Here is a 26054-nt window from a genome sequence, read left to right on the forward strand (position 1 = left end):
CCCCCACAACAAAAACAGGATTCAGAGTCAGTGATACTGAGATGACATTTAGAACAGAAATAAAAAGGAAAGTAAACAAACCATAATGGTGTTAAGATCCTCTTGAGCAATATTTTCCAAAGAGACTTGTTTAATGGCAACAAAGTCTCCATTCTCCAGGTCTAATCCTATATAAACTCGAGCATAAGCTCCTTTACCAATTTCATCTCCCAGCATCTGCCCTCAACAAAAAAGCACAAACCTTTGAGTGACTTAAATCAATTTAAACAAACTCCACAAAGATTGAAAGCATTCCAATTTCAAATTTGCTAGACCAAAAAGCTAAAAAACCCAGAATTGTGGAGAAAAGCTCACATATTTGTTGTCGAGAGTCTTTGATTTGTGGAACTGGGATGACGTCATCTGTTTCGCCATCTCTGAGAATGCACCAAAACAAAAATTGCCTACTCAAGACTCCATTTTTATTTTTATTTTTACGAGGGAAAATTCAGGAGAAACATAATCAAAGAATTTTAGGGTTTTTTTTTTTTTTAATTTTGAGAAAAAAACAAAATTCGAAGGAATCGAGATGGGGTTTGAAGATCAAAATTGCCAGCCCTAATACAGTTGTGAAATTTTAATTATAAAATTAATCAAAAAATTAATTAAAGGTTTGGAAACTGACGAACTGTATCAGCCGGAGAGATACTTTTTTTGTCGATACCTCAGGCGCCAGGCCACAAAGTATTCTCTTTTTATTTTGGGGTCCTTACCTTTTTCTTTCTTTTCGATTTCACCCCTTTTAAACTAAATAATGTTCTAATAGCCTCAAAATTAGAGGGAGAAAACACACACACACATAAGTATGATAATGAAAAGAGTAAATCATACAAAACCTTTTTTCTTCATCCCGCGGAAAGGGAGAAGCTTTGCTGCTTGGAATTGAAGTTGAATTTGTTTCATATCCACTGGTTGATTGCTCGATAGCTTAGTCGGAGATTTGTAGAGTTTCATGGTGAAGTCGACTATGTTTTTCTTTACCTAGTTTCAGTTTTGTTGATTATATAGAGAATCTATATAGATAGTATTATCTTATCAACAATTTAGGTTTAAAAATCTATTATTATTGTTTTAATTGGTGGAATTAGGATTATGTGTTTTGATTGGCAAAATTAATATATAATATGTGTTTTGATTGGCGGAATCAGGATAATCCGATATCTACGGCGTATGACCAATCAAAATTGTAATCTTATAAAAATCTTATCTTTGCGTCAAACAATTAAGATTTAAATGTTTAGGTGAACTTACAAAATAAGCATGTATACATTTTTATTACATATAAAAATTACAAAATAAATAATTAAATAAAAACATATGAAATTAGGATACATAGATTAGAGATCCGAAACTCTTTTTAATTACACTAGTTTAAAATATGATTTTAAGATTCATATGTCCCTATATATAATAATTCGATCGCTGGTTAACAACGATTTCAGTGGTAAATAACTGTTGTTTATACAGTAGTAGTGAGTGTGTGACTGTGTGAGTGGGAAACAAGTGATATCCGGCTTCTGCGTGCAAAACATATGACAACAACAGGTTCAAAACTCAGCTATTTCAACATTTATACGATATTTATTAAACAAAAAGGAGTCAAATTTTGGATTACTCTGTCAAATTAAAATGCGAATTCTTTTTGAAAAAGACAATAAAATTCTAGCCTCAAGAAAAATCAGGCATGCCCATGTCAGACCTGTAAATTGTCGGATGGATAAAAAGCCTATCCAAGAATGGTTAGAATTTAGAACTTAGGATTGGGGGTAAAATATCAAAGACTGTAAAGTAAAAAGTTCCTTTTTTATTTTTTTCCTCTCTTTCACACTACTCCAACATGATAATGTTTTTTTCTTTCTAACTGGGCTGCAGATTTAGTAGCAGACTCTAGTTGAAACTATTGTAGTAAAACAATTTTTTTTTTTTTTTGGTCAAAATGTAGTAAAACAATTATGTTAACAATCTAGTACTAGTTTCACCATAGATAGAAGAAATTACAGTTTAATATTCTAAGTCTCCTTTTATAACAAAGGAATCAATTACAAGTTTCATAAGCAAATTTTTTAAATAACGTAAAGAGAAAAAAAAAACTATTATTAACGACACTATATAAAAATTAATTAGGTTACCATGATTAAAAGTAACTACATTAGCCTTAATATTAAAATTACTAGTGTCACAAACAGAATTTTAATATCTGTCTTTATTAGCTTTTTAATATAATGAGGGAGTAGCTTATTCACTGTCTGTCCAGTCTGAAGACAAGACAGTAGTAGAGTAGTGCGCTAGCTGTTCTGTTAAGTAACTATAAGTTTGACTTTGAGAACAATTAAATGTTTCTTACACTCACTCTCTCCAAATCGTGAGGAATCCAGAGTTCCACCAGATCTAACTCTCTTAGATCTGATCCATGGATCACTCTTTTCTTCTTATCATTCTCTTACTCACAATCTCTTCTTCAAGTTCATGTTGTGCTTCTTCTTATGTGGAAGAACAGCTGAGAGACAGAATCAGTAAGTTGCCTGGACAACCTAGTAATGTAGATTTTAGACAGTACTCAGGCTATGTCACTGTGAATGAAGAACGTGGAAGAGCTTTGTTCTACTGGTTGGTGGAGTCTCCGTTGACCCGTGACCCAAAGTCTAGACCTTTGGTTCTGTGGCTCAATGGTGGCCCTGGTTGTTCTTCTGTTGCTTATGGAGGTGCTGAAGAAATTGGTCCTTTTCGCGTTGGGTCTGATGGCAAAACTCTTCATCCAAAACTTTATGCTTGGAATAAATGTAACATCATTTTTTTGTTCTGAATCTCTAATCATTAGTTGCTCTTCTCTTCTTAATTCCGGATTCAGATTTGTTCTCTCTCTTTGTATCTCTCAGTGGCAAACCTGCTATTCTTGGAGTCTCCAGCTGGAGTTGGTTTCTCATATTCAAACACAAGCTCAGATCTTTACACAACCGGTGATCAGAGAACAGGTTCTGCCCCTCTTATAATCTATTTCTGATTTTTATCAACTTTAATCATCAGGCTTTCTTGAACTCTAATTGATTTCTTGTCTTGATGAATCTGTAGCCGAAGACTCGTATAGATTTCTTGTCAGCTGGTTTGAGAGGTTTCCACAATACAAACATAGAGACTTTTATATTATTGGAGAAAGCTATGCAGGTTTCACATTTTTCTCCTTCAAGCTCTCTCATCAGTTACAGATGATACCTGATGCTTACTCTTGACTCTCTCTCTCTCTCTCTTGGACAGGTCATTTTGTTCCTCAGTTGTCTAAACTTGTCCATGAAAGAAACAAGGGTTTCAGGAACCCGGCTATAAACCTCAAAGGTTTTATGGTAAAGATTGTACAAAACTCAGACTTTTTGACAAGATAGTAAACTTTGGGATTTTTAAAAGTCTGCTTATTCAGGTGGGAAATGCTGTTACAGATGACTATCATGATTATATAGGAACATTTGAATATTGGTGGAATCATGGTCTCATATCCGATTCCACGTATCACCAGCTAAAGACAGCGTGCTACTCAGTATCATCTCAGCATCCTTCACTGCAGTGTATGGAGGCTCTGAGAAATGCCGAATTAGAGCAAGGAAATATCGATCCATATAGCATTTTCACCAAACCTTGCAACAATACTGTACAACTTAAGAGATTCTTAAAGGGTCGCTATGTAAGTTTTGACACATCCGAAAGCATTTTCGGATTAATCTTCTTGTTTGTTTTTATGAGCTAAAATGCTATAACTTTGTGTCCATATCTCAGCCATGGATGTCAAGGGCTTATGATCCTTGTTCAGAGAGATATTCAAATGTGTACTTTAATCGCGTGGAAGTTCAGAAGGCTCTCCACGCAAATGTCACTCGCTTACCTTACCCTTGGAAAGCATGCAGGTCAGTTGAAAACAAAGTTTCAATTCTGGTTGTATTTAAAGGCATAAACCTGATTGATTTATTGAGTTTTTTTTTTGTCCTCTTGCAGTGACATTGTGGGAAACTATTGGGAAGATTCTCCTCTGTCAATGCTTCCTATATACAGAGAATTGATTACTGCAGGTCTCAAAATATGGGTTTTCAGGTACCAAAATTTGTATTGAACTTTGTGATGTTTCCTTAATGAATGATTACAGATAAGAGCAGTGTAGAGATATATGTAAAGTCTTGATTACAAATAAAGATTGCTTGATCAATGATCTCTTTCTACATGATATGCAGTGGGGATACAGATGCGGTTGTTCCTATAACCGCTACCCGATACTCTATTGATGCACTGAAGCTAGCAACCATCACAAACTGGTACCCATGGTACGATCATGGCAAGGTGAAAAATTGAACCTTTCTCATGTTAGTTTCTATGCGTAAGATTCAGAAATTGATTTGAGGGGCATTGTATTGTAATTTGTAGGTAGGTGGGTGGAGTCAAGTGTACAAAGGGCTTACATTAGTAACAGTAGCAGGAGCTGGTCATGAAGTGCCTCTACACCGTCCCCGTCAAGCCTTTATTCTTTTCAGATCCTTTTTAGAGAACAAACCAATGCCTATGACCTGAAACATCAAACCTGATGGGAACTCTTCCCAAATACATATTCTTTCTCCTTCATCATCAATAAACCAAGTGTTTCTTCATTCACTGTCTTCCACCATCCTTGGTACATCCAAATCCAACACACGACTGAGTAGCTATTGAGTACAAGTCATAAGCTACTCTTCTTTTTTTTTTCTTTTTCTTTTCTTTTGTAAAATCATGTCTCAAACAGTTTTATATCTTTTCTCCATTATTGTATGATGCAAAGCAAAACCTTTCACACTAAATGATATTACATGATAGTTTATAGACTTTGAGATTACAACTAAACAAAAGACTCAACCACAAGCTTCTACAAGAATGCTGTCTTTTGTCATTGGATTAAGAGTCTTTGAAAGATGGATCTCTACAAGATGCTTTCATCACTTGAAGACTCTTTACCTGTCTCTCTTTGATTTCCCAAAACGCGGAACAACCACAGGACCACCACGCACTCTTTCAAGGGCAAAACTTATCCTCAGTGGCCGACCCAATAATCCCTGCAACATAGAGAGTCACTTAAGAAACCATCCTGCAGCGATAGCAACACAACAAATCTTTTTGTTTGTTACGTTTGCTTCTTTACCTTTCCATCCATGGCGTCTTTAGCAGACAGAGCATTGTCTTTCTCTGCAAAATCAACAAAACCAAAGCCTCTTGATCTCCCACTTCCTTTGTCGTACGCAATCCTAACTGACATCACAATTATATTTGATAGATTAAAGAATCCAAATAGGATTACAATTAAAGTAGTTGTTCACATTACACACAAATGGAACTCGGGTGAGAGAAAGTACAGAGCTCTCCAAGCCTCTATAAAACTCATCACTAAACCAACAAATCTTACAAACGATCAGATAAATCCAAAAATACCCAAAAGTCATAACCAAAGACTCATTCAGACATTTTATCGAACACCTGGAAGAGTTATAGATGACAATTATTACCTTCGGCAACCTCACCAAAGGAAGAGAAAGCGTCTTTGAGAGATTGCTCATCTACAGACCACGACACTCCTGCATACATACGGGAATCAAAATCGTAATTTTATCATCTAAAATATGTAAATGTGGGTACCTTTGATATAATACTAAAACACATTCGAACCTCCGATGAATAGCTTGGAGCTGGGCGACTCAGAAGATGTGCAAAATTGAGGAAGAACTTGGAAGCTAAAAGAAACTGAGTGTTGAGGTATCGCTGCAACTCGTCTCACTAGTAGCTCAATGCCGTTCCTCATCATCATCAATCAATTCATAACAAAACTTGTTTCTTCAAACGGAAGCTTTGTGTTGTAAGTTTTTTTTTTCAATTTAAATAAGTGACCACAAAAAAAAAAAACAAAAAAAAATATTATTTTATTAATTAAATATCTTTGTGGATGAGGAAGGAGTAACCGAAAAGGATAAATCATTCTTCTTCAGTTCTTCTTCTTCTTCTAAAGCTTCTTCTACCTTTACAATGGCGACGTTAGGCTTTAACACCACTCGAATCCAGACACCATCACTTCCCAGAATCCCCAAGTCCTCTTCTTTTAATAAACCAATCAAAACCCATCATCATCTCTTCTCCTCCGATACCCTTTTGAAACGCTACCGTTTCGTCTCCAGGTCGTTACCTGAGAGCTCACTGTCGATTACTAAAGAACAAGAGGTATCAAATGAAGTAGAGGAAGAACAAGATGATCCAACGTCTGAGCTGAGTTATCTGGATCCGGAATCCGATGCGGAGAGCATCAAAGAGTGGGAATTGGATTTTTGCTCGAGGCCTATCCTTGATTCCAGAGGGAAAAAAATTTGGGAGCTTGTGGTTTGTGATGCTTCGCTCTCTCTTCAAGTCACTAAATATTTTCCCAATAATGTCATTAATAGTATTACCCTCAAAGACGCCATTGTTACCATCACTCAAGACTTGGGTGTTCCTCTTCCTGAGAGGATTCGCTTCTTCAGGTGCAAACACTAAAAAGCTTTTTTTGCTTTTCTTTTCTTTTAAATGTAGTCTAATGGTTGAAGTTGGTTTTGCAGGTCACAGATGCAAACCATTATCACAAAAGCTTGCAAAGAGCTTGCCATTAAGGCAGTGCCTAGTAAACGGGTGAGTTAACAGTTTTTGTGTACATGTGGTTTCTATGTTAGGGACTTGGAACAAGTTGATAAACAAAGCTAAATTTCTGCATTACAGTGTTTGTCTCTGTTTCTGTGGTTGCAAGAACGTTATGACACTGTGTACACGCGTCACCCCGGTTTCCAAAAGGGATCATTGCCTCTTCTGTCTCTAGACAATCCATTTCCAATGAATCTTCCGGAGAATTTGTTTGGGGAGAAATGGGGATTTGTTCAATTACCTTACTCAGCTGTTAGAGAGGAGATCTCAGACTTTGAGGACAAGTTTGTGTTTGGTGCTACCTTAGACTTGGATTTGCTTGGCATTGAAGTGGATGAAAATACACTGATTCCAGGTCTCTCTGTTGCTACTTCACGAGCTAAACCTCTGGCAGGTAAGGTGTTTGGTTTCTTGCTAAGCCATCTTTGGAACAAGTTTGTTTGTGGGTTGGTTTTTGATTCTGAGTTTTATACTTGATCATTATAGCTTGGATGAATGGGCTTGAAGTATGTTCGATTGAAGCAGACAGTTCCAAAGGATGTTTGATTCTAGCTGTTGGGATCTCAACAAGGTATGTCTATGCGACCTACAAGAAGACACCTGTTACTACTGATGAAGCTGAAGCTTGGGAATCTGCAAAGAAAGCAAGTGGTGGTTTGCATTTTCTTGCAATTCAAGATGACTTAGATTCTGATGACTGTGTTGGCTTTTGGCTTCTTATTGATTTGCCACCACCCCCTGTTTAATTTCCCTTTTGATATATGTTAATACCATATTTTGCCATTTAGTAACAGAAATTTCTCACATGCTTCANGACAGTTCCAAAGGATGTTTGATTCTAGCTGTTGGGATCTCAACAAGGTATGTCTATGCGACCTACAAGAAGACACCTGTTACTACTGATGAAGCTGAAGCTTGGGAATCTGCAAAGAAAGCAAGTGGTGGTTTGCATTTTCTTGCAATTCAAGATGACTTAGATTCTGATGACTGTGTTGGCTTTTGGCTTCTTATTGATTTGCCACCACCCCCTGTTTAATTTCCCTTTTGATATATGTTAATACCATATTTTGCCATTTAGTAACAGAAATTTCTCACCTGCTTCAATTAGAACGAATTGTTGTTACACGAGTCTGCAAAAACTATGGACCTACCAAGTGAATGAGTTACAGGAACTACCACCTTTCATATCACAAGTAATATCTACACAATTTGGCACTTTTCGTGTTACTGATTATTACTACCAAAAGCGCTTAAAGCGAAGAAAATGGCCCAACAATCCAATTGTCTTATCGCACGCAGAAGGTTAGTGACTAAAACGCTGCTCGCTGGTCCAATCAGCTCCTCGACCTCTTTTGCTTTTGCGGTATGAAGCGGACACTGTGCTTTCCAAGTTCAAATGTCTTGATGCTTCCATCATCTAGAGAAACCGACAATGTGGATGTGTCTCCAGAAACGTCTGTCACAGTTCCCTTATGCCTTTAAACAGTAAATGTATTATTCATTTTAGACATCTAGATAGGATACAATAAGCAGGCCAATCACAACAGCTTAATCAGTTAAGACGATCAAACTTACCATGAGTTTTGAGATCCATGGACTTCGACTCTCTTTCCTATTGAATCTTTACCCAACTTCTTCAAAATCCAGTTAGCATCCATCAGCTCGTCGTTCCTTGAACTATCCTGATAAGAAGGTGTTGTAGCTTCATTGTCTTCTTCCAGTGAAGCCATTTCCACTAAGCTTGAAGGTCTCTTTCTCTTTGATCTTTGGCCTTTTGCAGGACTCAGTTTTTCATCTTCAGACTGCGTTGTAACCAAAGATGTCTGATCTCCTGTATTAGGTTTCCTGAGTTTAAATTTCAGCAGAGGTCTTGCTTCTTTCTGTAACGATGGCGAAATGGATGTTTTGTCATCCACGTGATTTCCTTCACTTGTTGTTGCAGGGAACTGTGTGATCGACCCAAATGTAGCTTTACTTCCTTCAGATTGAGTTTTCCCAAACCTTCCAGAGATCTTCAGGGTTCTTACTTCGCCAGTCTGATCAATTTTATCCCCTGCAGAAATACATTATTAGCAGAAATTTAGAGGAATTATAGACTTGTAAATGTTCAAATATTAGTACTCCAGTTAATGCACATGCAAAAAACTCTCAAGTATTTGTGTGGTTGTATTAATAAAAAGATCACAACATACCTCCCAAAGTGGACTGATCTTTGTCCCTTGATAAATGAGGAACAACATTGGACTTCGAAGAACCACTGACATTTAACTTCCTTGCCCCCAGATTAATAACCAACTTCTTTGTCTTTACAGATTTCTCCTCCCTTGCATTCCGTAAGGTATCCTCGCTATCAGAATCAAGAGGCTTGCTACACTTTATTCTAACTATCCTTGACGGCTTTTCTTCATCAGTCACCATAACATCATCAACCCTCTTATGTTTTACAATCTTAGGTTCATGTGTTGAGCAAATTCCAGCTACAGAAGAATTCACGTCCGATTGTTCGTTTATCTGAAACCCCACATTATCAATTCTAGCACCACCTAATCGGCGTCTCTCAGATCCAATCTCCTGATGCACTTCAGACTCTAACTTAGTGTGACTACCTTTTTTACTAGCATGCTTTTTACTTGAATTCTTCCCATACTCCTTGCTTTTCTTTGGGGATTTTTCCACCAAACCTTTAATAGAAAGCTTCAGTGGGCGCCCAGATACGGGTCCATTTTCTTCATCATCTGAAAATGGAGATATCGAAAATATTTCCTCCTCGGTTGGCAAACCAGCGGCAGCCCTTAAACTAGCAATCAAGTCTTTGTCCATCACATCTTTTTTCTTCCAAAGTTCTTGAATTGCATCCTGAGGATCCTTCACCTGAGAAGCCAAAGATAGAATTTGAAAACCAAGAAAACTTATATGATCAACACACTAGCAAATTGCACTATTAAATCCTCTTCCCATTGCAAAGGAAAGCCCCCAGCTCTACGAGCAATACTTATATGATAACAAGAACCAAGAAGAATAATTGAGAGACTAAGAAGCGAGGGTACTAATAACAAGAACAGACATACCTGATAACACTCCCCACGGCATGTGGCACATTTATACTGCAGCTTTCCATCAACTTGAAACTGCTGATATTTCTCTTCACTGCATGACAGTTTCCAGAGGCAAACAATTCCAGATTTAACATATGACTCAAATACATTTTACGATGCATATCTAAAATATGACTTAATCTAATTGGTAGTATAATCATATCGCAGATGCAACAGAAATAACTATGTTTGCAACAATACAAATTACAATGAGGACGAACCTTATTCCATCGCAATGGCAATGCACCCAGCGTTGACAGATATCACNGCAAAGGAAAGCCCCCAGCTCTACGCGCAATACTTATATGATAACAAGAACCAAGAAGAATGATTGACAGACTAAGAAGCGAGGGTACTAACAACAAGAACAGACATACCTGATAACACTCCCCACGGCATGTGGCACATTTATACTGCAGCTTTCCATCAACTTGAAACTGCTGATATTTCTCTTCACTGCATGACAGTTTCCAGAGGCAAACAATTCCAGATTTAACATATGACTCAAATACATTTTACGATGCATATCTAAAATATGACAATCTAATTGGTAGTATAATCATATGGCAGATGCAACAGAGATAACAATGTTTGCAACAATACAAATTACAATGAGGACGAACCTTATTCCATCGCAATGGCAATGCACCCAGCGTTGACAGATATCACAGCAAACCATTGGAGTTGATTCTGAATCCCTATACACCTATACAAGATAAGCAACTTGGTTAATGCAACACTAAAGAGGCGTCATGTTTTGCTACAGGAATCTCGCATTAAAAATAAAAGCCATGTTAATGCTATTGCTAAGACTTGTTTTGCTTAAAATAAAAAATACAGTACCTTCAAGCATACAGGACAATAATTTCCCTTCACAAACAATCTGCCACAAGCATCACAGCAAGTATATGATAAAAACCACCTNAATCTAATTGGTAGTATAATCATATGGCAGATGCAACAGAGATAACAATGTTTGCAACAATACAAATTACAATGAGGACGAACCTTATTCCATCGCAATGGCAATGCACCCAGCGTTGACAGATATCACAGCAAACCATTGGAGTTGATTCTGAATCCCTATACACCTATACAAGATAAGCAACTTGGTTAATGCAACACCAAAGAGGCGTCATGTTTTGCTACAGGAATCTCGCATTAAAAATAAAGGCCATGTTAATGCTATTGCTAAGACTTGTTTTGCTTAATAAAAAATACAGTACCTTCAAGCATACAGGACAATAATTTCCCTTCACAAACAATCTGCCACAAGCATCACAGCAAGTATATGATAAAAACCACCTGTTACATTAGAAAACACATGTGAACAAAACTGATCAACAGAATTTTTAATAGGGAAATCCATCTGCAAATCCTAAACTGGCCAAACAAAGTAAATTGTTCTGCTCACTTGTAAGACTAACCTACCCCGCAAAAGACAAAGGATGTATACCTGACACTTAGGCCATTTCCAGGGACGGTAGAATCACAGCTGTGGCATCTTGTATGCTTTGGGCAGAGATATGGCCCAGAACTTACATTCTGTGCGTTCATGTTGAATAAATAAGCCAAACTACTTAAGTTAAAAAAGATAATCACATGAAGGTAGCTATCTGTCAGGTACCTTGTGTGGAGGATGTTGGCAATAACAATGGTAAGCAGCATCACACCTTTTGCAGAACATGAACTTGTTAGGATCTCCTGTTCTACGGCAGACCTAAGGAGGGTAACGACTCAGTGAGGCAGGTTTAAAGATCTAAAGACAGTCTATATAGCAGTTAGGCTAACACTTTTATATCCGTTCGTTACTTAAGACAACTGATTTCGTTAAACAAAAAAAGAAACATATGTTTTATCAATCACTTTGCGAGCAATAGGTAGTGCTCAGATGCAACAAATGTCACGAACAAGAAAACTGAAAAACCAGAAACAAACTACCTCACAAACCCGGCAAGAGGAACAACTCCATGAACTCCAATGAAATAAATCTGCAACTTACAGCAATTAGACCCAAAAAAAAAAAGACTTAGCAAGCCAGGAAAATGACAGCAACATTGAATGTAAGTAAATACCTCTATGTTGGGCCCAAGACTTTAAACAGTTCTTGTGGTACTTCTTTCCACAGTGTTTACAGGAAAGCATCCTCTTTGCTTTGTCACTTCCCTCACCTTCTCCGAGGAAGCACATTCTGCACATTATATTCATGCCGGAGTGAGCTACTTCTTCACCAGCAAGGTCTTTTGATGAAAGCTGTACAACAAACAAACAAAACAAACGAAAAGCTCAATCAATACAGAAAAAAATGGCTTCGGAAATGAAAGATGACATTTTTAAGGCAACAAATGCCAACAAAGAAGAATCAAACAATTCTCCCAATTTTGTATACACACAAACTGAATATCAAAGCAAATTAAGAACAAAAAAAATAAAAAAGGCACTCACCTCATTGACACCAGATTCAAACCTGCGAGCATAATCCTCAGCAGCTTCAACCGTAACAGCAGCTTGTCTCTGAAGAGCAACACGTTTCTTCTGAGCGGAAGCTTCCTCCGCCAATTCATCAACAACTCCAACACCAACACCATCCCCAACCCCCAAAACCGAAACAGAAGAAACCGTCTGAGGAGCAGGAACAACCTTAGGAACCCTAACCTGAACCGTGCCTCCATGAACAACATTAGAAGAAACACGAGGATCCTTGCGAAACTCCTCCACTTGATTAACCTTTTTCAAAAACTCGTCTTCGCCATTAGGTCTACGGAGATCCCGAGAAAACCCTAAGGAGCAACCGCAGATCCGACGACTGCGAGCAAAAGGATGTTAAGGAGAGATAGTGAAGCAAAATAAGGAAGAGAAGAGAGATAGATAGATTACCATGTAATTGGGCAAGCTACGTGAAAGGCCATTATAATCCCAATCCCACCGCAACCAAAATTATTCCTCTCGCCTCCAAAATAAAAAAAAAATAAAAAAGAAAAAAAAAATCGAGATTTTGATTTTAGAGATCGCTTCTCTCTTTTTTTTTTTTTATATATATATTATTTATTTAATTTATTTATTATCATATAAAAAGAAAATTTAAGGATTGCTAATGTAATAAATTAATTAGTTGTATTAATGATTTAATCAGTAGTAGTAGATAGATACTAGAAAGAGTTAAGAGAAAGGGGGTCGTCTCTTTTGTGCGCTCTGTGAGAGTTTTTGGAGTTTTGGACGCAGAGATAAGAAGATGCTTTTTTTTTTCTCATCTCAACCTTAATCAACGGTTGGTTTATTATAAGATGCTGCCAAAGAAACTGAAAGAGTGCTCTTGTTGACTCCTCCAATTAAATGCTTCCACGTCGTCACTATCCCAACTCTCTTCTTTCAACTAACTGTACTATACAATTTTGGAGTTTCTCAATTACAGTATAGATGAGACATATTTAGAGCAATAAAAAAACTTTGACTTGGTAAATTTTATTATATTGACAACATACGCGGATGGTGGTGATTGGTGACATTTTAACAACATTAACCACAAATGACACATAAAATATTTCTCGTGTAGACTCATCAATTCAATCAACAACAAAATAAGATGAGAGACCAAATGCTTAAACGGTAAGCTTTGTTCCAAACATGTTAATGTCATTAAACCAAATACTTCTCCACTAATCACTTATAGATAATACTTCATATAACTGACTATTACTATCCATCAAACACTTAGTCCCTATTTTAATATATTTATCCCAAATCAGCTGATCATTGATGATCATCATCTCTCATCCACAGATAGAGTCTTCTCTGGTGCAGATGCTGAAGCTCCAGCACTGTCCCCTGATATTGATTTGTGCTGCTTCTCTCTCTTTGTCACCTTGAGCATCGTTGAATTCAAGTTTCTGCAGATCCATGTCAAGAGACTCAAAGTCTGGCTCATCAGCTTCTGCCAAGAACTGCTCAGCTTTCTCTTGAGGCATTGTTTTACTAGCCAATACCAGTAAGTAGCCATACTCAGATTCTTCAGCTGCATCAGATGTTCCAGCAACAGCACCTTCGACAGGCTTCTTCCCCAATGGTGTGAATCCTCTCTGCCTCAACTCCTGAACAAGATGAGCTTTCTTCTTATCAATCACTACGATTTCTCCACTGATTACTCCGCCAATAAACTGGACTTTGTTTTCTAGTATCAGCAACTCATCGTCAAATTCTTCATCTGCATCAAAATGACCAGCAGGCTTGGCCTTGTTCGGAAATGGTGTGAATCCTATTTTCTAGTTTCACCACTGTTAACCTCACTAACAAACCTCAATCTGTTTTCTAGTTTCAGTTTCTCAAGTTCCAACTTCTTTATCTGAATTCTCTGTATACATTTTTTCACAAGACAGCTAATGTTATTAAGAAGACCAGAATAAAACTAAAACCTTTATAAAAAAAGACTGAACCAAAGTTTTATAAAATTTCTAACCCTTCTCAGCTCACAGTATTCAAGCTTGAGCTCTTCAAGGACTGCAGCAAGGTGGAATCAATTAGTATATCTTACAGATGGTACTGAACAATCTGGATTCTTAAACGTTCCAATAAGACTCGATTTGTTCATCAACTCAGACCTGCGCTGCAATTTGAAGGAGGATTCTCCAGGAGATCCTTGAGCTCCATCAAAATCCTCATCGAAGCCATGCTTCAGAGTTCAGAGACGTAGGAAGAGATTAGGGTTCCCTCGGAGAAACTGGAAATGAAAGAAGAAAGTCGAAAATATATTTGGGCTCTTAACTGGTTTTGGGCCAGCTTACTATGAGGTAATTTTGGGCTTGAAACTTTTATCCAATACAATACAAATTTTATAGGTAAAATGATACTTTTACAGTTTTTACCATATATTTGTAACTAAGCTTTGATTGTGTTGAATCAACACTGTTGATAGTCTAATATGTAATTAAGATTCTTTAAACTATTGGAAACAAAATTATTTTGTTTTCCTTCAAACTAGGTTATACGGTATGCCTCGTCATTTCAAAACTTTATTTTAAAAAGGCCCACAATTGATGTTAGATGTGCTAAAAAAAATAGAATTTGGTCCTAAAGTCCCAAACAAAATAAATGGATATGGTTGGGGTTTGATTACTCAATTACTCAGAGAACAAACCTACTACAAATTATCCTCAATTTTATTTTTATTTTTAAATTTATTTTGTGAGGTAAAAGCAACTTTGTTTTAAATTTACTTTCTAAGATTTATATGAAACTACTGAATTAATTGATTGTATTATATAACTTACAACACATGTTTTTTTTTCCTTTAGGTTTTATTTATAGTCCCCCAACGAAATACATGTTTAATAATATATCTAGTGTGTGTGTTGCAAAATCCGATGAAATAAAAGTGCTGCAAGTGAGCAGAGAAGACACAACAGAACCATTCGTAATTAATAAAATTGGCAAACATGGAGCAATCGCGGCCGCATGGGGGTGAAAGGCATCGAGTGGATAACATCAGTAGATAGAAAAACGCAAAAGGACCCACACAACACGTAACTTAGTGATGTGTTTACACAATTTATTCAGCTGATAGTCACATGCGGTCGCTGACTATATAACAAACCTATAGTCATAATAATATTATTGCACATGCCTCTGATTTTGTATAGATATTAAAAATCCCAATAATTGTTGGAACCAGCCAAAGCCAGAAAATTGTCTACACCCTTACTCTCTCTACCTCTCCATGATTACAGTTGCATCTGCCGCAATTCCCGTTTTAAGCAGATCAACTAAAAACCCCACAATCTGATGAAAAAATCTTGTACAATTCTAATACGATACTTCTCAAATCATAAACAATTTCAGAAAAAATAATCTGATTTGTGACTTGGTTGTTCATTATAGATATTTTGAGATTTGTAAACTAAAGTTAGACATATCAGAACAGTTGTTTTTATAAAACGCGTAGATTAGGAAAAAGTTTCATGTTATAGGATATAATGCATTTACTATTCGGTAGTGAAGTTTTGAGAATAAGAATTCTGTTATGGCTCTGTTACCGACTTAAATGTTTACTAAATATACTCCATTAGTGTTTTTAAAACAAGTAAACAAACAAACTTAAAACTTAGTCAGTTTTTTTTTTTGTGTAATAGTATAAGTTGACATCATTGTTTTTGGCTCCGTTAGTTAGTTACTTGAATGTTGGAAAATCTCAAAAGCTATCGGATCGATGTTTTTTTGACATCAGCCATTTGTTTACGCTTTTTACTAATACATTTTCCAATTTTACCATCGAAGAAGACCAATAGCTAGCTTTTTGTGACGAAACATACATATGGTATCAATGAAGAAAACTGTTTTATGGTATCAATAACATGTTTCAATAATTGTTAACAATCCTTACAAAATTTACCAATAGGACTATATAGAAACTAGAAAGCCAAGTAAATATTAGTACTATCTTCTATAAGTAAACAAGATTGTGGGAAGAGTGAAGGAAGAAAGGGCACAAGTGCCGATACGAGATTAGAGAGCATGAATTAAGGAGGAAGTCGGTTTCAGTTCAGCAAGACAGACAGACAAAATCCATCAATGTGGTCCCATTACCATTACCTCTTTCTACGTGATTTCCTCTCTCTCTCTCTCACTCGCTTTAAATCCCTTTTCACTTTTCTTGTATAAAGTCGTAGCATCTCGAGATAGTTTTCCTCTCACCATCCTCAAATTCTTCGGACCTATTCTCTCTCTTTCCCTTCTGAAGCTCCCCTCTCTCACTCACTCTTCTTTAAGGAAGAAGGAAAAGAGTAAAAATGGCGGTTCCTAAAGCCATTATTCTACCTATCTTGCTACTCATCTGTGGTGCTGCTCTTGGAGCTCCTGCTTATGAAGGTAAGTAAAATCACATTCTCTCTGGTTTGCTTTGGTTTTGGAAGATGGGTCTTCTCTGTTTAGTACTCTAAATCAAGATTTGGTGTTTTTGGATCAAAAAGATTCATTCTTTAAATTTAGATCCAGATAAGACTTCTTCTCTCTGTTTTACTTCTTCTTCAGGATACCTTCGTAATGGAAACTTCGAAGAGTCACCAAAGAAAACCGACATGAAAAAAACAGTTCTCCTCGGCAAAACCGCCTTGCCCGAATGGGAAACCACCGGTTTCGTCGAGTACATCGCGGGTGGTCCTCAACCGGGAGGTATGTATTTCCCCGTCGCTCATGGAGTCCACGCCGTGAGGCTCGGAAACGAAGCCACGATCTCTCAGAAGCTTCAAGTCAAACCAGGTTCTCTCTACGCGCTCACGTTCGGTGCGTCGAGAACTTGTGCACAAGACGAGGTTCTTAGAGTCTCTGTGCCTCCTCAGTCCGGTGACTTGCCGCTTCAGACACTTTACAACAGCTTCGGAGGTGACGTGTACGCTTGGGCCTTCGTAGCCAAGACTTCTCAAGTTACTGTGACTTTCCATAATCCTGGAGTTCAAGAAGATCCTGCTTGTGGTCCTTTGTTGGACGCTGTCGCCATCAAAGAGCTTGTTCATCCATTGTACATCAAAGGTAAGCTCTCTGGTTTGGTTTGGTTTGGTTCCGGTTCACTTTCTAGGGTTTTTAGTTTCCGGTTTATTGGATAACAGAACCCGAAATCAATTTAAAATTCCATCTGTTTCAGTTTAAGCTTTTAGGTTAGATTTGGTTCAATCTTGATACCGGTTCACATTCAATTTGGTTCGGTTTGGTAATAACTCGGTTTTCCCGACAAGTGCAGGGAACTTGGTGAAGAACGGAGGGTTCGAAGAAGGTCCTCACCGTCTTGTGAACTCTACACAAGGAGTACTTCTCCCACCTAAACAAGAAGATCTCACATCACCTTTACCTGGTTGGATCATTGAGTCACTCAAGGCAGTGAAATTCATAGACTCTAAGTACTTCAATGTCCCCTTTGGACAAGCTGCGATCGAGCTTGTTGCAGGCAAAGAAAGTGCCATCGCACAAGTCATTAGAACCTCGCCTGGTCAAACCTACACTCTCTCCTTCGTCGTTGGAGATGCTAAGAATGACTGCCATGGATCCATGATGGTTGAAGCTTTTGCAGCCAGAGATACACTCAAAGTGCCACACACTTCCGTTGGTGGAGGTCATGTTAAGACTGCCAAGTTCAATTTCAAGGCGGTCGAGGCAAGAACTAGAATTACTTTCTTCAGTGGTTATTACCATACCAAGAAGACTGATATTGGATCTCTATGCGGTCCTGTCATTGATCAGATTGTGGTTACTCATGTGGCTTAGATCGAGTTTTACTCTTGTATCACGACTGCATCTTGTGTTCTTTGGAATTAAGTGATAGCCTTCAAGTTAAAATGGATAATGATATATCCCATTATTGTAATATGAGATGTTTTGAGTTAAACAGAGTAATAGTTAATAACAAAATTTTAGTAGGTAGAGCAAAAACTTGTTTTTGATCTTTTAACATACTTTAAAGTGCAAGGAGGAATAATTATTAGCTATTGAAGTATAAAACTTGGTTAGTCACATAAGTTGAAAATTTGAATTAAAGTTAATGTGATTTTTAGTGTAAAAGTTGATTGACCAAAAAGGTGGAAGGTATGAAGTAGTTGAAAAACTTTAGAAAAGACTTTTAAAGTGGAACTAATTACAAGAAAAGAACAAATCTAGTGGTTTCTTAAATTGAATTTGGAACCACAGTTTGGGTCTTTTAGTAAAGAAAATAACTATGGTCATATTTTCTTTAGTAAAAGGATAAAAACCATTTTGTAACCAACACCTAGTAATAGAATCTGAGACTTCTTTGAAGTTTGAACCAAACAAATCTAATGGTTTTCATTAAATTGAGTCTGGAACCTATTATTGGGACTTAATTCAGATAAACTATGGTCAGATTTTCTATAGTAAAAGGTGAAATCCATTTTTTAATGAACCCTTAACTATAGAATCTGAGACTTCTTTGAAGTTTGAACCATATAGTCTAAGCAAATGTATCCATACACAAAGAAAGTACTCTTTAGATAGAAATACCAGCGAGGGCTCCATATATTAATAACTTAATTTGCATTATAGAAACAAAATATGAAAGTACTCTGTTCCAATTATTTATGTGAAACTATTACAGATACAACGGTCTCTCGAACAAAATATGAGAAAACAAAACACAAGAACTAGAAACAAACAAACAAAAAGGAAGAAGGAAGATGCAACTCGTTTATATACTAAGTCCTAGGAAGATGATGAGGATCGTCCACGCAAATACCTCCACGGTCCGGTTCCCGTTGCGATCCTGCATAAATTCAACAGCAACCGAGTCAAAAAGACTGCTTCTACTATAATGGGCTATATAGTAAAGGCCCGTTAAGAACCCAATTAAAATACCTGGCAATCCCAGTGATAGCTCGGAGAGCCATATAGACGGTAAGAGCTATCCATATTCCTATAAAACCATGGGTCATAGCCATATATATTATTGCTGCAATGCTTATGGCCGCCACTCCTACCTGATATGTCATAATTAACAAATAATAAGAAAGAGTCAAATTTCAAGAAAATGTGAAATGAAGACATAGTCATTAAGCATTGCAGATGTAAGCAAAGAAGGTGTGTGCGTACCATGGAGTATGCAGTGTAAGCAAAATCAGATGCTCCAAAATTGACTCCATCCAATACAAAGGCGAGTGAGTTTATTGGCTGTGTTGCTGCTATAAACTGCATATATTTACATATATAACATATTAACATCTTATTAGTTATAGTCTTTTTAACATGTTTTTTTTTTAATACTATAGTTATTGTTTAATGTTGTTGTTATTAGTACCGGGATTCCAATGGCCATGAGGTGAATAACAGCAGGGTCCTTGGAGAATATTCCGGCACCAAAGTAGAGACCCAGTCCAACGAAAACGGACAGTCCAAATCCCAACACAAAACCCATCTGCAAACCAATTTCATTCATTTTTGGTTTTAGACACACAATTATTTCATTGTTTAAAGAGANCAAATTTCAAGAAAATGTGAAATGAACACGTAGTCATTAAGCATTGCAGATGTAAGCAAAGAAGGTGTGTGCGTACCATGGAGTATGCAGTGTAAGCAAAATCAGATGCTCCAAAATTGACTCCATCCAATACAAAGGCGAGTGAGTTTATTGGCTGTGTTGCTGCTATAAACTGCATATATTTACATATATAACATATTAACATCTTATTAGTTATAGTCTTTTTAACATGTTTTTTTTTTAATACTATAGTTATTGTTTAATGTTGTTGTTATTAGTACCGGGATTCCAATGGCCATGAGGTGAATAACAGCAGGGTCCTTGGAGAATATTCCGGCACCAAAGTAGAGACCCAGTCCAACGAAAACGGACAGTCCAAATCCCAACACAAAACCCATCTGCAAACCAATTTCATTCATTTTTGGTTTTAGACACACAATTATTTCATTGTTTAAAGAGAGGTTTCATATAATGTGGTTTGAACCGAACCTGTAGAACACGGGATGCAATAGCCGACACTTTGGTATAGTCTTTCTCAGCAAACGAACAAGCCAGAATCGCCTGTAAAATTAAAGACACATCAAATGATCATTTCCATTTTCCATATACAACTTGATCAACAGTATTAACTATACATACGAGGGTTACAAATTAAAGATGATTAATTTAGTAAAAGGAATTTACCTGACCAGCAACGGCAAGACCATCATTGAGAAGAGAAGAAGTAAGCCAGACTTGTAAGCAAATCTGAAAAGCTGCCATTGGTGTTGCACCGAGTCGAGCCGCCATTGCTGCTGCTAAGGTCTGACAAAACGTCACAGCTATGGTCCTCGCCAGCAATAATACCCCTTTCAATTTATAATATTACTTGTTAGATCACATCAACATTTCTGTACTTTGCAAGGACATCGGACTATACTTAAATATTCAATCTTTTTAAATACAGACCTTATTTAATTGAATCTAGTACTACATAGATAGTTATTATTTTTTGCTTTCACCCAAAAATATCAAAAGAAGATATTTTTTGGACTATGTGCAGTAGCTAGCACCTACGACGGATCTTGTGCTTTGATAACTGCAAGAAAAACAACTTTTAATGAATAGGCATCCACACGTACCATTTTTAAGGAACCTTCCAAACTGCAAATCCCCGAAGTTTGGTGGCATCAAGTTAACTTCCTTTGCGAGGAAGATGAACAAGATTAGAGTCATAAAGTACCTTCACGTACACAAAAGAAAAAGAAAAAATCATTAGTTTTAGTTTGTGCTTATGATTTCACAAGTCTACATTTAGTTGTAAAAAAGAAAAAATATGAGCCAAGCAATTATAAGTAATGATCAATTCTGCATGTGTGAAAAAAAGTTGAGTGAATTTTCTTACTGAGAAATGACATGGGCAATGGCTGCACCGCTGGTCCCGAGACGAAGCACAAAAATGAAGATTGGGTCGAGGACGATGTTGATGAGATTTGCCACGACTGTTTCATGCATGAAGACAAATATTATAGCAGATAGAGTGACGATCTGGTAATCAAATTATAAGAATAGAATAGAGTGGTTAATTTATTTTACCAGTGGCAAAGAGAGGAGTTTTGGTATCCTTGAAGCCACGAAAGACGCCTTGCATAGCAAGAGATAGAAGCAATGCAGGAGCTCCTAAAGCTCGTATGCTCAAGTACTTGTGCGCTGGTGATAACATTGGCGAATCCTGTTATCAAACAATCAACTCAAATTAGTCAACTTAGTCAAATTTTTTTGTTCGAATCCAAGATTATGTGCATGCATGATCAATGTATATTTCTGTAAACTCACTGATTTCACTCCCATGAAGCCTAGAAGCAACTTGGAACTGAAAATCAAGAAAATAGCTTGGGCAAGGCCGAGGATTAACCCCAAGATCATGGCTGTTGATGCTGTTCGTATAGTCCTCTTCCCTTTTTTATTCCCTTTGTTTTCGCTGTTTGACTTTGTATCCGATGCTACTAATTCACAACAACAACAACAAGAAACACAAATTCAAACTAATGAGTTACCACCTTAAAGTTTGAAAAGCTATAATTTATGTGTCGGTTTTTATAGGTTTTAATATAACATTGTTTAGATTTAAAAAAAAATATCCCTTTTTCCAAATTTTATACTCATACACCAAACACAAACATATATAGTCTGTTTACGTTTGACGTAGTTTGTAGAAATAAAACATAAAATTCCGTCTTTGATACGAAGAATATATGGTTTAATTTATTTTTATTTTTTGACAACAAAGGTTATAGAAATATGGTTTAATTTAAAAATGCCGACATAAACTGAACATTAAAAAAAGGAAAAAAAATAAAATAAAATAACCAATTCCAAACTTTTATAAAGTTCTGATCAATGTTGAGTGAGATAGTATGATTTGGGGAATTTACCAGGTGGTTGCTGTGGCTGGTTGGTAGTGTTACTTGTAGGTGAAGAAAGGCCCTTTTCCAAGGAATCTTGAACAAGTATTTTTTCTGCATGAACAAGATTGGCTTTGTTTGCTTCTTCTTTCATCTTCTCCATCGTGTCTTCCTCTGCCACAAACGAAGTTGTGATGCTCACAAGTGGGAATACCGTTATTCTAGAAGCTTGATTGAATATGGCAATGGAGACTCCGACCGCCGCTAGCTGAACCGCTCCCAAACGCCCGATAAAAGCGGTATCAATCAGAGAGGCGACTGGATCAGAAGCCAAAGCCAAAGCTGCTGGAAACGCCATGCCTAGGATCTCTCGCCCGATTGTATCCAGACTGAATACATGTCTGCAGTTTCATATGAATTATTAAGTGTTATATGAAACACCCCTCTTATAAAATATTCTTCACCATGATCATAAAATACATAAACACACACCTTAAATCTTTGAAGACAACCAGAATTGGGATTGGCTTGCTCACGCTTGTTGGAATCGTAGCAAGATCACCATTTTCCGTCATCGATATTTTTTTCCTTCGTAACTGCCTCTGTAATTAATTGCTTGAGTCTGAAAATATCATTTAAGTGTTTCGAAGAATCGGAGAAGCAAAGGGAACGTTTATAGTAGATTCCATGTACAAATGTATTTGTATTTATAGACACGTAATGAGCATGCATATCTTTGCTTATTTAATAAAGGAAAAAATATATATTTCTTTCTTTTTTCTTTTATTTCATATGTTTGTTGAAGAAAACAAAGGTTTCCTTCCTTAACATCTTTTTGTTTGCTTTTTATTTCCGTCTAAACTAAAGACAACAATAATATGAATTTCCTCTTTTTTTATTGAAGGAAAAATAGGTAGACATAAACATCGTAATGTGCTTCTATTAAGTATAAAATCCCATTATAACTTATTGGCTTGCCCTTGTTAATTATAAATTCTAAGGTTTGTTTAATTAATAGGAAAACTATGGTACTCGTGAACTTTAACAAAAATTATAGTACTGAAGCTGACTGTGAAAGAGAAAGAGTCTTCTATTTTAATATTGAGTAAATAATTTTAGTTTTCATGAAAGTTTTCTTACATGTATTCATCATAGTGGGAACGAGTTTATTTTCTTCTAAACTCCTCATTTATTTTTTGATATCTTCCACTTAAAAAAGTGAATCTTTTTGAGTAATTGAAATTCACTAGTTGCCAAAAATTTGTTATTTTATCATTAAATAACATCTAATTTAATAATTCATAAGCCTTTTTTACTTCGGCAGTTATAAAGACTTTTTCCAGTTTTTTTTGTTATGTTAAATCAAAATTCTGTGTTAATATTGTATATAATGGAATTGAAATAGTTTTCTGTTTTGATAATATGATTTAAATATTACTATAAATATAGTTTATCATTATAATAAATAGTTAATTTGTAAATTTTCTTTAAACACATCTGAATTTTCCGTTCTTTTCCTTTTAAATAAAAAATAACTTTCGTTATTGTTTACGATAAATGACTAAAAGACAAAAAAAACTATTTATAATTTAGACGACAGTGTTAAAGTGTTTAGCGCCGTCTTACTTAGTACAACTAAAAACAAATAGAAGACAAAATTTGACAAAATATGAAATTCTGATGAAAATACCGATATTCATAAATTATGTTAAGAAAGTAATGTTATTTTTTAAAAATAACATAGTACGGAAATTATTCCTTCCATAGGACCTCGGTTCCAAGATCTCCATGTCGTTGATGCATGGCCCTTGGGACGTTGAAAAGGGTAAGTTATATAAGTTTTAACATTAGTAAAACACATTCATGTTTGTGGAGCATTGTTAAAAGACTTGCATAACGGTGTTTTCCATTTTAGGGAGGGAGAGAGGATGAGAGGCCGTTTAGTTTTTATCACGATTCAAAGTACCTAAGATTAAATCGGTATACCTAGTGTAATATATATATATATATATATATATATATATTTTGTATTATTTCTGTCATGGTCATTATAGGAAACTGTAATTAACTTTCTATTAGGATTTATGAACACCCTTAAAATGATAATATATATATTAGTTAAAGGAAGGCGACAGTCGGAAAACAATAACATAAAAGATGGCTACACAGACCAACACAGGTGAGTTGTATATAGTGCGTGTCGTGTATGTAATTGTTTGTTCCGCAAGATAAGGCCATCTTTTCCAAGCTATCGATGTCTATTTCACTACCAACATTGCCACTTCCCCCATTCATAACAGTATAATACATATTACTTATTATCGTAGAGTTACCCGTTTTATAAACTATGTGATTAATAATGAAATTAAATTCATAACATAAAATTTTATAATTTTACTGTTGTTTAGCTTGCTTTTTATTGTTTCCAAATAAAATTATCCCAAAACTAATTTAAAACCTTTAGATCAGTACATAAGTATATTAAAGGTAAAAATTTGATTATGTAATATATGTGGTAGTAATTATCCCAGCTTTCTATGTTTGTAATAAATAAAAGAAATAATATTTCTATATGTAAATTGGAATGATTACTTAAAATATTTAAGAAGTAATTAAATATCAAATTAATAATATACTGGTATTGTCTTCTTATAAAAATACTCAAAATGAGGATGAAGATTGATTAATAGGAAACTGAAAGATAATATGTAAGAACTAAAAAAATTGGGAAAATTAATTAAGAAAAAAGATAATTTTGGTACATGGAAAACCTAAATTATGTGCAATTATATCTGAAATGAAATTATGTTTTAGCCTCTATAAACTTAACAACTAATATTTTGTTATATTCTTTCCCTCGGTTCATATATACAACCGTACACACTACCTACATACACAAAGAACTGTCCTACATGATTGTTGATATATCCCCGTAGGATAGAGAATATATATGCAATTACTAAAGAAAATCGCAGAACTTATGAGATATATGGAGAAAATATCTTACCTTTTACGTAGCCAACGCTTATATAAGTAGTCACACGTGAACTTGAGATGAGTAATAGTCAGTCAGTGAGTATCTAGGAGTGTTTAGAGAACTTATAGGCGTGAGTAGTAGTCAGTCAGTGAGTATCTAGGAGTGTTTAGAGAACATATAGGCGTGTGCCAGTACTTGGCTTCAGTTTAATGAGTGTGTGCCAACACTTGGCTCCAATTTATACACACACTCCATTCATATTCATTTTTGTCCATATGTTCTCCAAACTTTGCTTTATATATAAAAGCAATGGCTATCCTACCTTTTATTTTACTTTAAATTAACTTTTGTTAAAAGTTGGGAATTCACTTGTGGAAATTGCGGAAACTAAAAATAGATGTCAGTTACAACGATTTTTTTTTTTTGGGTAAAAATCAGTTACAACGTTCTTGTATATAAGACAACAATATGCGTAATCTTCTTTCTTTTTCATTCTTTTTTAACGAATTGTTGACTATATGTAATACTCCATCCGTTTCAAAATATATGATATTTTAGTGAAAACACGCATATTAAGAAATAGTTACTTTTAAAAAGTTTAATCAATCATAAACAAGACTGCATAATATAAAATATAAATTTAATCTAAAAATTGCATAGAAAGTTGGAAACATCCTATATTATGAAACAAAAATATTTCTCTAAACATCCTGTATTATGAAACGGAGGGAGTATGTTGTGTGAACATAAATTTACGGTAAAAAATGAACCAACATAATAAATAATGTGTGTGAGTATGTCGTTATATCTTGCTTTAAATCGTTTTCTCATAATCGAAATATGAATGATGAATCCGAACTATAACACGATACACAGCTCATTTCAATAAAAACAAAAAGTTGTAAGTACAATGCATCTAAATTTTC

The 26054-nt window shown here is 35.7% G+C and overlaps 7 protein-coding genes and 1 long non-coding RNA gene across 9 annotated transcripts in view; 3 read left to right on the forward strand and 5 right to left on the reverse strand.

Annotated features, from left to right (window-relative positions):
* Positions 1 to 414, reverse strand: part of LOC104764525 (MAP3K epsilon protein kinase 2-like) — an 8146-nt gene extending 7732 nt beyond the window's left edge. For both annotated transcript variants that reach the window (XM_010488074.2, XM_010488073.2), the window contains exons 1-2: positions 355 to 414; positions 82 to 216 (exon numbers count right to left, since the gene is read on the reverse strand). In XM_010488074.2, coding sequence (XP_010486376.1) covers positions 82 to 216; positions 355 to 414 — 195 coding nt within the window. The remainder of the gene's footprint in view (positions 1 to 81; positions 217 to 354) is intronic.
* On the forward strand, positions 2301 to 4874 carry LOC104764528 (serine carboxypeptidase-like 27). The gene is made up of 9 exons (XM_010488077.1): positions 2301 to 2819; positions 2916 to 3011; positions 3109 to 3201; positions 3292 to 3377; positions 3452 to 3712; positions 3805 to 3932; positions 4021 to 4116; positions 4254 to 4359; positions 4444 to 4874. The coding sequence occupies exons 1-9, from the start codon at positions 2450 to 2452 to the stop codon at positions 4585 to 4587; spliced, it is 1380 nt and encodes a 459-aa protein (XP_010486379.1). The 5' UTR covers positions 2301 to 2449; the 3' UTR covers positions 4588 to 4874.
* LOC104764526 (glycine-rich RNA-binding protein 4, mitochondrial-like) lies at positions 4822 to 5922 on the reverse strand. The gene is made up of 4 exons (XM_010488076.2): positions 5710 to 5922; positions 5550 to 5618; positions 5189 to 5295; positions 4822 to 5102 (listed from the first exon to the last, which is right to left on the reverse strand). Exons 1-4 carry the CDS (start codon positions 5846 to 5848, stop codon positions 5001 to 5003), a joined length of 417 nt encoding a protein of 138 aa, XP_010486378.1. The 5' UTR covers positions 5849 to 5922; the 3' UTR covers positions 4822 to 5000.
* Positions 5998 to 7509, forward strand: LOC104764530. Its single transcript, XM_010488079.2, has 4 exons — positions 5998 to 6551; positions 6627 to 6696; positions 6784 to 7099; positions 7192 to 7509. Exons 1-4 carry the CDS (start codon positions 6064 to 6066, stop codon positions 7449 to 7451), a joined length of 1134 nt encoding a protein of 377 aa, XP_010486381.1. The 5' UTR covers positions 5998 to 6063; the 3' UTR covers positions 7452 to 7509.
* On the reverse strand, positions 7784 to 12811 carry LOC104764529. Its single transcript, XM_010488078.2, has 12 exons — positions 12678 to 12811; positions 12246 to 12606; positions 11876 to 12053; positions 11742 to 11791; positions 11428 to 11520; positions 11257 to 11345; positions 11027 to 11105; positions 10809 to 10891; positions 10178 to 10256; positions 8898 to 9576; positions 8281 to 8758; positions 7784 to 8181 (listed from the first exon to the last, which is right to left on the reverse strand). The coding sequence occupies exons 1-12, from the start codon at positions 12707 to 12709 to the stop codon at positions 8040 to 8042; spliced, it is 2343 nt and encodes a 780-aa protein (XP_010486380.1). The 5' UTR covers positions 12710 to 12811; the 3' UTR covers positions 7784 to 8039.
* On the reverse strand, positions 13413 to 14497 carry LOC104764531. Its single transcript, XR_763760.2, has 3 exons — positions 14396 to 14497; positions 14254 to 14294; positions 13413 to 14148 (listed from the first exon to the last, which is right to left on the reverse strand). It is a non-coding gene; the product is annotated as an uncharacterized LOC104764531 (long non-coding RNA).
* On the forward strand, positions 16453 to 18203 carry LOC104764532. Its single transcript, XM_010488082.2, has 3 exons — positions 16453 to 16658; positions 16821 to 17318; positions 17527 to 18203. Exons 1-3 carry the CDS (start codon positions 16580 to 16582, stop codon positions 18045 to 18047), a joined length of 1098 nt encoding a protein of 365 aa, XP_010486384.1. The 5' UTR covers positions 16453 to 16579; the 3' UTR covers positions 18048 to 18203.
* Positions 18814 to 22926, reverse strand: LOC104764533 (protein DETOXIFICATION 43). The gene is made up of 12 exons (XM_019240625.1): positions 22644 to 22926; positions 22182 to 22552; positions 21583 to 21749; positions 21343 to 21478; positions 21152 to 21248; positions 20889 to 20989; positions 20452 to 20615; positions 20257 to 20328; positions 20049 to 20165; positions 19844 to 19939; positions 19149 to 19270; positions 18814 to 19056 (listed from the first exon to the last, which is right to left on the reverse strand). The coding sequence occupies exons 1-12, from the start codon at positions 22724 to 22726 to the stop codon at positions 18996 to 18998; spliced, it is 1587 nt and encodes a 528-aa protein (XP_019096170.1). The 5' UTR covers positions 22727 to 22926; the 3' UTR covers positions 18814 to 18995.

The sequence above is a fragment of the Camelina sativa genome, chromosome 19 (assembly GCF_000633955.1).
Source record: "Camelina sativa cultivar DH55 chromosome 19, Cs, whole genome shotgun sequence".
NCBI lineage: Eukaryota > Viridiplantae > Streptophyta > Magnoliopsida > Brassicales > Brassicaceae > Camelina > Camelina sativa.